The 17,175-nt window shown below is 37.2% G+C and overlaps 1 protein-coding gene across 1 annotated transcript in view; it reads left to right on the forward strand.

Moving 5' to 3' along the window:
* UBE2W (ubiquitin conjugating enzyme E2 W) overlaps positions 1–17,175 on the forward strand; it is a 70,474-nt gene that overhangs the window by 39,794 nt on the left and 13,505 nt on the right. The window contains exons 2-3 of the mRNA XM_036830372.1: positions 415–506; positions 8,505–8,607. Of these exons, the coding sequence (XP_036686267.1) occupies positions 415–506; positions 8,505–8,607 (195 nt within the window). The remainder of the gene's footprint in view (positions 1–414; positions 507–8,504; positions 8,608–17,175) is intronic.

Raw genomic sequence — 17,175 nt, forward strand, 5'->3', positions numbered from 1 at the left:
TCTTCTGGAAAGCCTGTCTGTCTGAAATGATGCATTTTTTAAGGATTATGGAGAACTGTGGTTTTTATAATTGAAAAGCAGTAAAGGAAACCCTGCTGAAACTTTTAAGCATTTATAACCTTATAACTTTAATGGAGTAGGTAGCTGGCTGCTCTTCATAACCACTTTACATCATCAATGTTTACAAATATATTTAGAAATATTTTGAAAATAGATTGTGAATTATAGGACAGGCAATTAAAAATTTGAGAATTAGGCATGTAAAATATATAGAAGATATAAGGGGCTTGTAAAGGAAAAGGCATGAGCATTTGGACGAAATTTAATCAAGGATTTCAGACTGTGTGCATACAAGTATATTGTATTATGTTGTAAGGAAAAAAAGTACAAGTTATTATTGATACTCTTTTCTAGAAACGACTACAGAAGGAACTGTTGGCTTTGCAAAATGACCCGCCTCCCGGAATGACTTTAAATGAAAAGAGTGTTCAAAATTCAATTACACAGTAAGTGTTTAAGTTTCAAAGTTCTTGTTTGTTTTTCTTTTGTTATCAATGTAATGTATGAATATATACTCATTTTAAAAATACAGAATTATTTTCGTATTTCATCCCATTCTCTTCCACCAAGAGGTAAGTACAGTAAACAGATCTTATTCTGTGCATTTATATATACAATTTTGTTTTATAAAAGTTTCCTGCTAATGAGGCAGCGTTTAAAAACTTCGGTCTGACTTCGTTATGAAATGTTCTTCACCTGTAATAGAGCAGTTTGGTATGAGGTTATTTATCAGACTTTTCAGAAACATTTAAGGCTCTGAAGAGAATGACAGTCAAGAGGTATCTCTATCCCTGTCCCCTGAACATATTACGTAGTTGCTTTCTTTACAGAAGGGTAGCTAAATGAATGTCAGACTCTTAGCATTCTCATTTAATAGATAAGAAACTTTTCCATGAGGATGAAAAAGTGAAGGGTAGAAGGAGGACGTAGAAGTATTCTCTAATTTAGCTCCTTCCGTGGGAGTGGAGCAGAAGTCCCTTCCCAGGTATGTGCCAAGAAGAGTAGCGATATGGGTCCCCTCCATTAAAAATGAGCATTTGAATTAGTTTAAAGTGTTTTCAAGAGTATCATCCTAAGATTTCACAACCCAGTGTGGTCTGTCCTTACAACTCCTTTGATTTAACAATTCTGTTAGACAAGAGTAAATGTTCTAAAATGGGAAATTTTTAAGCAATTGACTCTCTCCTTTAAAAAAAACTCCAAAAATGTAAAAGGGGTAGAAGCCAACAAGAAAAAGTTTACTGTAGACCAACTTGTAGGACAAATTTAACAATTCAAATATTTAGTGATATTCTGGGTCCAAAGAGCAAAAGTGACCAAAGCTCACACAACAGGGGCATATTTATTTTCAGAAGAAACAATTTTGGTTACCTTTGACTTTGACATTTGAGTCAGTACTTAAGACAGGAGCCAAGCTTTAAGAACAGGAATATGAGGAAAGGATATGTTGATGTTTGAATGGATATACTGGGGATATAGTATGGGGGACTTCCCTGGTGGTCCAATGGTTAGAATTCCATGCTTCCACTGCAGGGGGCATGGGTTCGATCCCTGGTCTGGGAACTAAGATCCCCCATGCTGTACAGCACAGCCGAAAAAAAGAAAAAAAAGAAAATGTAGTGTGTATTACTACATACTATAGATACTGTAGAGTATCTAGCTCTATAATGATCTCTTTAAAACATTGCTGGGTTCTCAGTTAACTGAGCAGTTTTAGATTCACTGCCAAATGAGTGGAAGGTACAGAGATTTCCCATAGACCCTCTGCTCCCACACATGCCATAGCCTCTCTAATTTATCAGCATCCCCCACCAGAGTGGCACATTTGTTAGAACTGATGACCCTACACTGACATGTCATAATCACTCAAAGTCTATAGTTTACGTTACAATTCACTCTTGATGTTGTACATTCTATGGATTTGGACAAATGTATAGCGACATAGCCTCTCTAATTTATCAGCATCCCCCACCAGAGTGGCACATTTGTTAGAACTGATGACCCTACACTGACATGTCATAATCACTCAAAGTCTATAGTTTACATTACAATTCACTCTTGATGTTGTACATTCTATGGATTTGGACAAATGTATAGCGACATGTATCATCATTATGGTATCATACAGTACTTTCACTGCCCTAAAAATCCTCTGTGCTTCATCTGTTCATCCTTCTCTCCCCTCCCACCAACCCCTGGCAACCACTGATCTTTCTACTGTCTCCATAGTTTTCCCTTTTCCAGAGTGTCATACAGTTAGAATCACACAGTGTGTAACCTTTTCAGATTGGCTTCTTTCACTTAGTAATATGCATTTAAGGTTCTTCCATGTCTTTTCATGGCTCTCAATTGACTTCTCATTTATCTCAAACAGAATTTAAAATGGAGCACAGATTTAGAATATAAAGCATTTGTTCTATATGATTAAACAAGTGACTGTTTTTTGTTCTATATCATTAAACAGGTGGATTATACTCCATTTTCATCTTTTTCCTCTTTACCTTTGTTAACCTGCCTCAGAATATCCTATAAGAGCTAGCCCTATAGTTTTCAAGGAAGTAGGTACCAATCGTTTCCACTTTCAACCTTTACTTTTTTGGGGGTGGGGAGGAACTACACAACACAATGATTTATAAAAAGTTAAAGGACCATTTTACGTTTTTAAAATTGAAATATTTGTATAGATAGTTCTACCGCAAATTATAACTACTGGGACTTCCTTGGTGGTGCCATGGTTAAGAATCCGCCTGCCAATGCAGGGGACATGGGTTCGAGCCCTGGTCCAGGAAAATCCCACATGCCGAGGAGCAAGTAAGCCCGTGTGCCGCAACTACTGAAGCCCATGCGCCTAGAGCCTGTGCTCCGCAACAAGAGAAGCCACCGTAGTGAGAAGCCCGCACACTGCAACAAAGGGTAGCCCCTGCTCGTGCAGCAATGAAGACCCAATGCAGCCGAAAGTATAACTACCAAAATAACAGCGTCTTTGCTACAGAATAAACCTGTCACTTAGAGATATTTGTCAGGCAAGAATTTTTCTTTTAAAATAATTTACTGTAAATGAACCACAAAAGTTTTATTATCTTTGGACCATCTTCCAGGATATGAAAATAATCTTGTAAAAATTAGATCTTGGGAATTCCCTGGCGGTCTAGTGTTTAGGACTCCTCTTCCACTGAAGCATTATCTCCAAAGTGGAAGAATTACAAACCAAATTTTTTTTTTTTAGATAGTAGGGACCTTTTCTTTTTTAAATTTATTTATTTATTTTTGGCTGTGTTGGGTCTTTGTTTCTGTGCGAGGGCTTTCTCTAGTTGCGGCAAGCGGGGGCCACTCTTCATCGCGGTGTGCGGGCCTCTCACTATCGCGGCCTCTCTTGTTGTGGAGCACAGGCTCCAGACGTGCAGGCTCAGTAGTTGTGGCTCATGGGCCCAGTTGCTCCGTGGCATGTGGGATCTTCCCAGACCAGGGCTCGAACCCGTGTCCCCTGCATTGGCAGGCGGATTCTCAACCACTGCACCACCAGGGAAGCCCCCAATTTTTTTTTTTAATAAGTCTATTTATTTATTTATTTTATTTTTGGCTACGTTGGGTCTCTGTTGCTGCACGTGGGCTTTCTCTAGTTGCGGCGAGTGGGGGCTACTCTTCGTTGCGGTGCACGGGCTTCTCATTGCGGTGGCTTCTCTTTGTTGCAGAGCATGGGCTCCAGGCATGCGGGCTTCAGTAGTTGTGGCTCGCGGGCTCAGTAGTTGTGATGCACGGGGCTTAGTTGCTCCGTGGTATGTGGGATCTTCCTGGACCAGGGCTTGAACCCGTGTCCCCTGCATTAGCAGGCGGATTCTTAACTACTGCGCCACCAGGGAAATCCAAACCAAATATTAATCTAGTTGAAAGAGACGCATATAATTAACAGGAAATAAACACTGATTTTAAAATACTATTGTATATATACTTTTTCCTATTCAATTCTTTAGTTTCTTTAATCAGGCCACGGCAGAAGCTGAAGCAAAAGATAGACATCAAAGCAGTCAGAGATAGGGCAAAAAAGCAATGTTCTGATGTAACTACTGACCTATTCTGAAAAAATTATTTATTGCTTGGGGAAATTCCCTGATAGTCCAGTGGTTAGGACTCGGCACTCTCACTGCCAGATCCCAGGTTCAGTCCCTGGTCTGGGAACTAAAATCCTGCAAGCCGTGTAGTGCGGCCAAAATAAAGAAGAAAAAAAAATTGTTGTTTAAGTGGGCTTATATAGGATGGGGTATATGGGAAAGGAAGATGATGAAAGCACGTTAAGCTTTGTGGAAGACAGTTTGGTAGCACGTAGACCTTGAAAAATATGCGTATCATATCCTTTGACCTAATAAATCAACCTATATGCTGTCCTAAGGAAGGAACAGAGTTACAGAAAGATTGACTTAGAACTAATTAAATAGGGAAATGGTTTCTCAATGTAGTAAAGTAAAATGGCACCCCTTGAGTTACAGCCCACAGATGTCATATCATGTAAGGCAAAAATTTTGTGTAGTCATAATTGTCTTTGAATATCCCTTGAGAGAGGCTATATTGGTATATATCCTGTATTAATATACCCAACAAAGCTAGTTTTTCCTTCAGAGTGGCATAGATGGCTGTTTCTTTGATTAGGAGCCATGAATGTGTGAAAAATACCTGTTTTAAACATTAGAATCACAGAACAATGGTTATTCACAGGAGGTTAAGAAGTGAGACTTCTCCCATCATCCTTACTCTGGGGCATGTGTGCTCATGACTGGAATTGTGAACACTGATGATTTGAATGTAATGTAATTTAAGTGTGCACCTAATGTAACTCTACTGGACTTGGAGTCCATTGATATAGCAACTGCAAAATGACTAGAATGAAATGTACCCTAAAAACTTTGACAGTGATTATCTTTGGGTGATTTTTGTTTTATTTATGCTTATGTAAATTTTCTATAGTGAACATATGTTACTTTTTAAATTAGCAAAATGTTATTTTAAATTATCTTGCACGATGTTGAGAAGTATGCCTTCTTTGACCTATCTCACCCACATATTGCAAGGTGTCTCTTAGCTATTATTTAAGAGCTATGCTTGGATAGGTCACATGTCAATTTATGGTACATTATGTGTCCTAAGAATTGCCTTATAAACAGAACGAAAGGGCACCAAGAAGTCCTGTGATTTTTTTTCTTGGACTACCCCAGCATAGTAGGTGGGAGTGGGAGGTGGGGGTAAAAAGGGATGTTCATGGCTAGGAAGGACCTAGTTTGGTGGGTTTTGTTTTTTGGTTGGTGGTGGTGGTGGGGCTTTTTTTTGTTGTTGGTTTGTTTTTTGGCTGCACCACACGGCATGCGGGATCTTACTTCCCTGACCAGGGATCGAACCTGTGTCCCCTGCAGTGGAAGCATGGAGTCTTAACCACTGGACCACCAGGGAAGTCCCTGTTTGTTTGTTTTAAATTTAACTTTAGTTGATTTACAATGTTGTGTTAGTTTCAGGTGTACAGCTTCAGATTCTTTTCCATTGTAGGTTATAAGATACTGAATATAGGTCCCTGTGCTATTATACACAGTAAATCCTTGTTTATCTATTTTATATATAGTGGTGTGTATCTATTAATCCCATACTCCTAATTTATCCCTTCCCCTCCCCTTTCCCCTTTGGTAACCGTAAGTTTGTTTCTTATGTCTGTGAGTCTGTTTCTGTTTTGTAAGTAAGTTGATTTGTATTATTTTTTTAGATTCCACATATAAGAAGTATCATATAATATTTGTCTTTCTCTGTCTGACTTCACTTACTATGATAATTTTTAGGTCCATCCATGTTGCTGCAAATGGCAATATTTCATTCTTCCTCGTAGCTGAGTAATATTCCATTGTATATATGTACATCTTTTTTTTTGGTTTTATATATATATATATATATATATATTGAAGTATAGTAGATTTACAATTTTGTACCTATCTGCTGTACAGCAAAGTGACTCAGTTATACACATATATACATTCTTTTTTTAATATTCTTTTCCATTATGGTTTATCACAAGATACTGAATGTAGTCCCCTGTGTATACATTAGGACCTTGTTGTTTATCCATTCTAAATGTAATAGTTTGCATCTACCAACCCCAAACTCGCAGTCCATCCTTCTCCCTCCCCCTTCCCCCTTGGCAACCACAAGTCTGTTCTCTATGTCTATGAGTCTGTTTCTGTTTTGTAGATAGGTTCATTTGTGCCATATTTTAGATTCCACATAAAAGTCTCTTTCTGACTTACTTCACTTAGTATGATAATCTCTAGTTGCATCCATGTTGCTGCAAATGGCCTTATTTCGTTGTTTTTTATGGCTCAGTAGTATTCCATTGTGTACATGTACCACATCTTTATCCATTCATCTGTCAATGGACATTTAGGTTGTTTCCATATTTGGCTGTTGTGAACAGTGCTATGAACATAGTGGTGCGTCTATCTTTTTGAATTATAGTTTTGTCTGGGTATATGCCCAGGAGTGAGATTTCTGGATCATATGGTAATTCTGTTTTTAGTTTTTTAAGGAACCTCCATACTGTTTTCCTTAGCAGCTGCACCAATTTACATTCCCACCAACAGTGTAGGAGAGTTCCCTTTTCTCCACACCCTCTCCAGCATTTATTGTTTGTAGACTTTTTGATGATGGCCATTCTCATTGTATGAGGTGATACCTCATTGTAATTTTGATTTACATTCCTCTAATAATTGGCGATTTGGAGCATCTTTTCATGTGCCTGTTGGCCATCTGTATGTCTTCTTTGGAGAAATGTCTGTTTAGGTCTTCTTCTTATTTTTTGATTGGGTTGTTTGTTTTTTTGATATTTAGTTGTATAAGCTGTTTGTATATTTTGGAAATTAAGCCCTCGTCCGTCTCATTGTTTGCAAATATTTTCTCCCAGTTTGTAGGTTGTCTTTTCATTTTGTTGATGGTTTCCTGTGCTGTGCAAAAGCTTATAAGTTTGATTAGGAGGAAGGACCTAGTTTTAAAGAGAATAGGTTTTTTGTTTTTGTTTTTTTAATGCAGCTTTTGCATTGTATTTTATTTACTGTGTACTGGTTCTGATGTCAGGAATGTACTAGGTTTTTTGCATATGTAACGTGATGTATCTTTCCAACAACACTTCGAGGTGACTTTTTTTTAACTTTAGCAGTTAATTTTAAAAAATACCTATTTTACAATGGAAGTACTTAAAACAAGAGAGATAAAACAGCTTACTCAGGGCCCCACAGCTAATTAAGGGACAGATCTGTTTAATTTTACTGTAAAATATTGCCTCTTGGGTCTGTGGTTGCATCTTTTATTACCATGTAAGGTATTTAGCGTGCACTGTGAAAATGAATAGCCATGTTCTTAAGGGTTTATGTGTGTTCCAGCCTGATTGCTTTCAGAGAGTAGGCACATTTATTATTTTACATATTCCTAAGTCCATAATATGTGAGGTGCTCAACAGAACCCCAACAGTGTATCCTCAATCCTCCTTTTGTTTCCCTGTATTTAAAATAAGTTTTTATACCTGAAAAGTATAAGATGAAAGGAATTGACCAGGTATACAATAATTATAAGTGGCATGGATATAATTAGGAACTCATTTTGCTTCTAAATTCTGCCCCATCATCTTTGTCATAATAATCTCTATTCCTCTACCCGCACTTTTTTTTTTCTAAAGAACAAGAGATAGTTCTTGTTATAAGACTATAATTATAAACAGATTTATATTCATGATTGTTATATATGAAAACAAAGTAAGCTTACATAGATGCCATAGAAATCTATTTGGGGTTTTATTAAACAATTGAAACATAATGAGAGACAAAGGAAGGGCCTTCTAGAGCCTTAACTAGCTATCAGAGTAAGTGTCCTGATGTCAAGTTAGCTTCATTTTTCCTGTTTAGCCTTCTCTAGAATGCTGATGAGAAAATTGGTCTGATAGCTACAGTTCTCTGTAGTCATTGCTGATACTGATTTCTCTCGTAGCTTCTAAAATAATTGATATCAGAAAGGCAATTGATTAGTTTGATATTATCTGTAAAATCTTTTCCATAATTGTAAAGATAGTCTGAAAAAATAAGGTAGCATAAATTGAGTAGGAAGAGTGCAGGCTTTGGTGTCAGCACACCTAAGTTGGGTTTTATTTTGGTTTTTTTTCCAGACCTGGGTTAAAATTTGGCTCTGTCCTTTGTTAGCTATCTCACCTTGATCTAGCTATTTAACTGGAGTGTCAGAGAAGGAAATAGGGCCAGGGGTATTAATACCTACTCCTATAATTGTTGGGAGGATGAAGTGTGTTGGTAGACACGAATGACTCTTGTCCCAGTGCCTGGCATAGAGGAATACTCGGTGTTCTCTTTTCTCCTTCTCACCCCAATCCTTTATAACTGAAGTTTAATTTTTTTTTTTTTTTTCTATTCTAGGTGGATTGTAGATATGGAAGGTGCACCAGGTACCTTATATGAAGGGGAAAAATTTCAACTTCTATTTAAGTTTAGTAGTCGATATCCTTTTGACTCTCCTCAGGTAACTGTTTTGCTTTTTAAATTTTTATTGTATTTTTGGATTATAGCAAAATGCTAAATTAGCGATTTTTGACTAAGTAAAAACTTATAAAAGAAATCCATTGTAATTATGTGAATAGATTTGTTCCTTTATCTTATTTATGATATAATGAAGATCATATGAACATTTTACCTTATTGAGATTAGGGCTTTGCTGCTTTTGTACTTCTGAAAACTTAAGACTGTTTCTTATCCATTCATGTTAAGCAGAAAAAAGGGATGGAAATCTAACACAGGCCCATGGGTTGTGGGAGAACTTAGCATTTGGAATAACTGGAGGCACGTCTTCCTAGATAAGATGATGATAGAATGACATCGTTAAGAGGCAAGTGCTTTTTGGGAAGGAACACTTCTTTGATTTCGCATTGGCATGCTGTCTTTTGCAGCCTTTTAGTATTGCAAGGGCAGAATATATTATTACAAGATGTTAAATATCTAGACATCAGCCCCAAATCTGATCATTATAATTTGAGGCAGGGTCAATTTAGTTAATGTCTTAAAACTTGGACAAGGGATAATGGTGGTAGAGAAAAAATTTTGAGAGCTGCTTAACTGTGGTGAATGATTAATCCTTGGAGGTTAGAGAAAAGGAGACTCTAGGATGAATTCCAGATTTCTGGCTTGGTAAGATGGGTAATGAGTTACTAGTAGCAAAATGATAAGACAGTGCCCAACTCTGTGTAGCGTTGTTAGGTAATGAGGTGTTGTGGATAGTGAAATTTCCCAAATAACCTGAAATTCAACATGTGAGGTGCTAAAATATGCTATTTTTGAGGAAAATCATATTTCATTGCTACTTTAAATAGGATATACCAAACAGCTTAATCAATTCTCTTAGCCATGTAGGAGTATAGATGGAAGTCAGTTATTGTATTGTGCTATAGATAAAGAGATGATTGTTTTAAGGCATAGAATTAAATGGAAACGGACTCCTTGAGTTCTGAAGTTTCCATGTGAGCAGAAAATTAAGAGGTTGGGGGCTCCTTTTTATCTTTTTCATAAAAATAAGACAGAGACGTATGTATTGTCCTGACCTCTAGGCTTCTGTAATAACCATGTGTAGACTGTAATCAAAAACCGAAGCAAATGTATTCCTTCTTTTCAGAAAATGAGCTTCATTTTCTGTTGTTGCCTTTCGGCTTATCAGCATCATCTTACTGTTATTGCTTGAAGGCAGTGAGGTATCCACTTGTCACCTTCAACCTAAGTTCGTTGAAGGTATGTGAAGGAAGAATACAACTCACCAGCGCAGGAACTTTGCCTAGGGGACTGTTCGAGAAGGCTTACTCTGGGAACTCACAAATTTTTCATCAGAGGGAAATAATATTTCTGTAAACATGAAACCAAGAGAAAAGTGTTCTCTAAACTCTCAGTTTTTAGTTCTAAATCAAATATCAAGCTTAACCATCAGTTGAATTTCATCTTTAATATTTCCGTAAGAACCTTTGTAATAAATTCTATCATCTTATCTCATATTCCTTTTATCCTCCTTCCCTGGTTTTACTTCTGCTTGCTGGTCTGATTTTTGTGTCCTCCGGGTTCTTTTTTTTTTTTTTTTTTTGACATTAATATTTTAAAAATTAATTATTTATTTTTGGCCATGTCGGGTCTTAGTTGTGGCATGTGGGCTCTTCGTTGCAGCACGTGGCCTTCTCTCTAGTTGTGACAAGCGTGGGCTCAGTAGTTGCGGCACGTGGGCTTAGTTGCCCCACGGCATGTGGGATCTTAGTTCCCAACCAGGGATCGAAACCGTGTCCCCTGCGTTGGAAGGCGGATTCTTAACTACTGGACCACCAGGGAAGTCCCGTCCTCCAGGTTCTTTATTCAGTGCTCCCTTGTTCTTCTCACTTTTTAAAGTCTTTAACCATCTTAAGCCACTAACTCCCAGATCTCCAACTCTGTGTACAATCTCTTTCTGAGGTTTAATTTCACACCCTTGTTGGACATCTCTACTTGAACACCTCCAGATGTCCAAATTTAACACAGCTGAACTCAGTTTTTTCTAATAACAAAATAAAATTAAAAAAAGAATTTTTTCTTGGGTTTCTGTCCACCTAACTTCTCATGTTAAATTTATTTCATTTACCTCGCTCTTAAATGCAGTTTTTCAGATCCTTTCACAGACTTAAGGCAGTCCACCACTTTTCTTAGCTTATCATCAGTGCTGTGTGGTCCAAGCGTTCAGCTGTTATTTGGACTATTACAAAATAGCCTCTAGTTGTTTCCACTGCTAGCCGTCCTTTCACAGTGCTGTTAGATTTATTTGAAGGTGCAGTTACCTCATTGGTTTTCGCACATACATCCACCACCACCATCCCCACCCTTCTTGGTAAATCCTGTGATGGTTCTTATTTCCTGTGGAGTCAAATCAAGCTTAGCAGTCCAGTCCCTTTATGGTTGAGTCTGAACTGAAGCATTTTAGCCACACATTACCTCCATGCCTTCTACTGTGTAGTAATATTTGCATCATACTTTATTAATGTAGCCATTAAGTAATGTTATCTCTGAAAGTGAAAGATTACATGTAGAATGATGTGGAAACCCTAGGGGGGTTGTTCCCAATCTTTTGGAATACGAGTTTTTAACATCAATTAATTTATATATTTATATATATATATATATATATATATAAAATATTCTAATATCCATGATTGAGAAAATAACAGACCACTCTGAGTCCAGTAATACTTTTAAATTATTTTTAAATTCTATTAATCACGTTATCTGTATGATTATAAAATAATTATAACATGTCCAGTAATCAAAGCTTGTTGTACATACAGATTTCAAGATTTTTCGGATAACTAAAACTTTCCAAAGGTCCATTGCATTGCTCTGGATAAGGGCAGTAAAATTCCCCATTCACCAAAGATTTTATTTGTTCAGATGTGGAAGCATTGGCTCTTGTTAGGTAATTAGTCTTTCATTTTCCTATGCAATAAGCAGTACTAAATTTACCACTACTTACAAGAGTAGAATTTGAGGACATATCCGTAGAATAAGCATCTCATTGTGAAATTATTAATTTTGTGTCAGTGAGATCTTTGTCTGTAAATGAGATCTATAAGACTATACATAAAATTTATAGGCTGTGTTATTTTCTTCTACTAGTTATAATTAATTTCATATGTATCTCACTTTACACTGAAAAGGCTACCTATGTAAAACATGGTGTTTGGCCCAATCATTTGCTTTAAAAGAAACAATAACAGCAACAAAAAACTTTCTCAGTTAAAATGGGAGCAGAGATGAGGTACCTTTTCATCACTGTTTTCTAGTAATGTGCACTTCCCAGCAGCCATACAGAAAATAAAATTCTTTCTATATAGTGGATTTTGTTTCCTTATGCTAGGATACAGGTAAATGGTTGGTTAATTTAATACGTATTGAGCATGAACTGTGTACTTTAGAGATGGCAGAGAGTACAAAAATTAAAAAGGAATTGGGCCTGACTTTAAAAAGCCAATAATCTGTTTAGTATTTGGATAGATAGACATTTATTCATTCATTCTGTAAGTATTTATTGAGCATGTATCATAAGACAAACACTTTACTAGGTGTTGGCAATTCTGTGGTGAACAAAATGGCCCTCCAAAAACCCTCCTTATGTGGAGTTTGCATTCTTGTAGAAAGAGAAGGACAGTAAACAAAAAGCAAAATATATATAGTATGGAAGATGGTGAAAAAAAGTAGAAAAGAGGAGTCAGGGTATTGCAGCATTGGGTAGAGTGAGCAGGAAAGATGTCATGAGAAGGTGACATTGGGGCAGAGATCTGAAAGAGTTGAGTGCATAAGCCACATGAAAGGGGTGAGAGAAAGGGCAGGTGAAGACAGAATGCAATGGTCCTGAATCTGGAGCATGCCAAGTGGTTCCCTGGAGTGTTGTATAATCAAGAAGAGGAGAGTAGGGCCTAGGTCAGAGAGAGAATTTGGGCTGGAAGGTCCATTAGAGATTGGATAGGACATTTATAGCCCATCGTAAGAATTTTGACTTTTACTCTCAATGAGGTAGGAAGCCCTTGAAGATGCTGAGCAGAGGAACGACATGCTCCTACTTAAAATTAAAAGGAGAAACTTGGCTGTTATGTGGCACATTGACTTCTGGAGGCACAAGGGTGCCCCTATTGCAGTGATCCAGGTGAGAGGTGATGGTGATTTGTACCAGAAGGGTAGCAGTGGAGGTTGTGGAAGGTGGCAATATTTTGGACTTACTTTAAAGATGCTAAAAATATACTTGCCTTGATTATAAAGCTTTAGAAACATTGGGGCAGAAGAGTAATCACTTTCCCCTCACCCCTGTTCCCCCTCCTGTTCATGCCCCTTTAACACGAACCCTTTTGTTGTGTTGCTTAAAATTCCCTCATTGCAGAGATCCAGAACTTGTTTTCATAGTGTCCTCATCCTTTTGTCCGTGGTCTGATTCTCCCTGCTTTGGGGAAGCCATCAGTATTCGTGCTGCTGATGCATATTAGATGACTGAAAGGGGAGGACTGAATGGAGAACTATGCTAAAATTCTTACCCCCGTCACTTTTGTCAAGTATTTATCACTTATTCTAGACTACCTATGTCATATATATTACTCATAATGAGATATTTGATTTAGTTTATTAAACTCTCTGCTTGTATATTCAGTTTTTATAGTTGCCCTTTAAATATTGTCATCTACTGACAATTTTAATCAGAGAAAACATCCCCTCATATTGTCCCTGTAGAAATCTTGGTATCTATATAGTAGATTGGCTTTGTAACTGTAGCCTGTTATGTATTGCTCATTCTGTGTATATTGTATTTGCACCTAGCTTGATATACCATATTAGGTGTCTGACTTTCTAATCACTTCCAGAGCACTGGTCTGAACACATTAGTATGCCTTCATTGTGCTAAGATCTCAATACTGTGAGGTCACACAGTACTGAGCCTGATCTTTGGACGTCCTCAGGTATGATTGCCATGAATTTCACGTTAGAAACAGTTAGCTAATATCCATCCTTTATATTGTCACTGTTGGTGGCTTTCAGTTTAGATTTTTTAGTACCCAAAGGTTACCCAGAGGTTGGCCTGCTTAAAATTTTAGGTTGGATGTGGGACATGCGAACTTACCTCCAAAATGATGTGGATCCTGAGCTGAGTTCCTTCTCACATCTCACCTGCTCTTGAACTTGAGCCACACTGATGGGGGATATTTGGAAATTTAGAGACATATGAGGACTTCTTCTAATGCACACTCAGAACTTAAGATGTGGTTCACATGCATTAGATTTAACATCCTTTTCTAAAATTGTGACTTTTTTTCCATTTAATAGCTTGTTCTTAAAAATCTGTAATTCCATTTTACTCAGTATGGTTTATGCAGTGGGGAATGTGTGCAGTCTCTGGTCGCTGTTCAATCTATGTGACTACTTTGAATCTGAATAAATTGTTTAAAAAATAAATTAGCAAAATTCTTTATTCCCTTTGGTTTCAAATTCATCATATTCAGTTATATTGTCACATCTGTTTTGGATAGTTTATCAGCTATTTGCGATTCCCCCCCAGAAAGGTTTTTGAACTCTGGAAACAGCTTCAAGTCTTTTAAGTTTTCAGAGCCTACTTGGCTGTATTAAAAAAACTGAAATGTGCATTTCCTCCTCTGGCTTGTACTGCATATTAAATAAACGAGGATAGTTAAGAGTGTGGTCTTGGGACTTCCCTGGTGGCGCAGTGGTTAAGAATCTGCCTGCCAGTGCAGGGGACATGGGTTCAATCCCTGATCCAGGAAGAACCCACATGCTGTGGAGCAGCTGAGCCCATGCACCACAACTACTGAGCCTGCGCTCTAGAGCCCACGAGACACAGCTACTGAGCCCGCGTGCCACAACTACTGAAGCCTGTGCACCTAGAGCCCGTGCTCCGCAGCAAGAGAAGCCACCGCAATGAGAAGCCCACACACCGCAACAAAGAATAGCCCTGGCTTGCTGCAACTAGAGAAAGCCTGCGTGCAGCAACGAAGACCCAACACAGCCAAAAATAAATAAATAAATAAATTTATTTAAAAAAAAAAAAAGAGTGTAGTCTTGAAGAAATTCAGTATTGGTTACTCTTCTGTCACATGCGGAGAACCAGAATAGCAAAGTTTGCATCAAAACTGTGCAGACTGCTTACCAGCCTTTACATGAATAAACTGTTGAAAAAATTTTTTTCTTATATTTCAGGAATTCATCTGAATTCCTGAATGGAATTCAGGAAATCCTGGATGGAGCCTGTCCATGTTTAGACAAACTTCTAAAATTCTCTATCTGCCAGGTTGGGTTCTAGGGGTTACCTGTACCATGTACAACAAGTTAGTTCCCCTGTTTTTGGTTGCTAGAAGTTTTAGGCTGGTTGCATTTGCTCTGAATGCAGCAGGTTTAAAAGCCCCTGCTTTTTTTTTTTTTTTAAGCATTATTAAGATCTGATTTATTTTAAGCATTATTAAGATCTAATTTATTTTTATTTCAGTCCCCTCAAACTTCAAAACTGTTTCTTTCTCCTTGATTTCTGGCTCTCTTCTCTGCTTATAGAATGTCTGCTGCTTCTGCTGTAGGTGTCTTCCACTGCTCCTCATCCCCTTTCTTTCTCTTCTCTTCTCCTTTACTTTTGGTTCATGCATACTTCTTGGCTCTCAGACCAAGTGATTTAGTTTATAATCATTTCTCTCCAAGAAGAATACTGCTTTCCTTCTGCTTTGTGAATTGGCTAGTCAAAGCATCTCGTGATAACCTTTTGGTTGGCTGTCTGTGTATTTTCCTTGATGGTTGTTGATACATTGCTTCATTTGTGCCAAAAGAGATAACTTGGCAGTTCTTACTTTTCTGGCACCAGAGCACTGTTCTACATGACTTGTTTTAAAAAAGACCTTACTGGAAAAGAAATAGCCTTTAAAAATAATTGTGGCCAGGGAGTAAGCTCTCGTGGGCACTGCTTGTGTTCTTCATGAAAATATCCTATTAGTCAAATGGCATTTTGTGGCAGAATGAACACCCCAAAGCAGATGCATATTCTGTGAGATTTGTAAACTCCCACTCTAGACATCCACAACACATTGTGGGAATATCAAATGCATATAATATAATAAACTGTAGTTCACATTTATAAAAAAATTAAAAAATAATTGTGGATAGACTCATGGAGCTGCAAGACCTTTAAGCAGTCATTTCCCTTTGCAGAGCAGTACTTTTTTAGCAAAAAATGATGAAAAAGGCACTAATTCTGATAGATATAATTGATATAAATAGTGCTTCAAACACAGCTGTGCCGAAGTCTTTCGGGGGGTCTTCTGCAATTGGGCCGGACAAGTCACTTGATATCTCTTGTTTTAAGACTTTACTTTTAATTTTCAGCTTTACTTTAGCTCTTTTTTCATGGGAATGGAGGGTGGATCACCAGAATTTAAAGGAAAAAAAAAAAAAAAGAAACACAAGTGTATGAAGTCATTCCTTTGAGGAAAAAATTCCTCTTCCTGTCTTATATTAGCTTCAGCCAAGGAAATGAGGCCCATATGTTAGCAGTATATTTGAAATATTTGAGAACTCCTACTTATATGAAAGAGTGCTTTGTTAAATGTAAATATTTGTAAAATTGTAATAAAACCAGATATGTAGGTAGAAATTTAAAAATAAAAGCAAAACCTAGCTTATGGTAGTTTCCCATAGCATATCGCATATTAAAATATGGCATACCTTATTCTGGCCACCCTTATTTCACTGGCTGTCTTCTGCTCTATAAAGGAAAAAAGGGGGCTTATGCCTAGAGCAATATATTTCATCAGTTTGTCATCACTTAAGGTAGGGTTTCTCCTTACTAAGATTCCTCTATATCTGAGTGTGAGGTAATTTGCAGGGCTAAGATATACTTACTGTAAGCCTAGTTTGGGAACTATTGGTTTATATTTGATGAGTTTTATAAAAATGCCATCATACCTAGTGAATCAGAATCTGGGAAAGTGGGGCTCTTGAATTTGTATTTTTAGCCAGCTCTCCAGGTGATTTTTTTTTTTTTTTTTAAGGGCCAGATCAGGAAATAGGAATTACTCCTAAGCAACAATAAAAATTATATATTATACTGCAGTATAAAATTCACTTAAAAGATTGACAGATTAATTTTTATATCGAAGTAAATAATTTATTATGAACTAACATATATCTAAGCATTCTTAAATATGAGAATTCTACTTTGACCTACTTTGGGCTATGCTTACAGATTCCTCAGGATGTATGAATTTACTCTCCTGCCTATTCAGATGCTTAGGTAGATATGTTTAAGAAACAGTATTATTGAGACATTGAATTATTAGGGCAAAGGAAGGAAATAATAGATTTATTACCTTTCAAAACAGTGCTGAGGCAAGATGGAGAAAGGGGAAAACGTAGAAGAACTGAGTAAAAGAAAAGGCAGAGAAAAAACAGCAAGTAATTGGGAGACTCATTCAACCTTTGTTTTTTCATCTAAGCACATAGATATTTGCTGATTAATAAGTGGTAGTTTGTGCCCATCATAATGGAAGTGTGAGTT

The sequence above is a fragment of the Balaenoptera musculus genome, chromosome 17, assembly GCF_009873245.2.
Source record: "Balaenoptera musculus isolate JJ_BM4_2016_0621 chromosome 17, mBalMus1.pri.v3, whole genome shotgun sequence".
Classification (NCBI taxonomy): domain Eukaryota; kingdom Metazoa; phylum Chordata; class Mammalia; order Artiodactyla; family Balaenopteridae; genus Balaenoptera; species Balaenoptera musculus.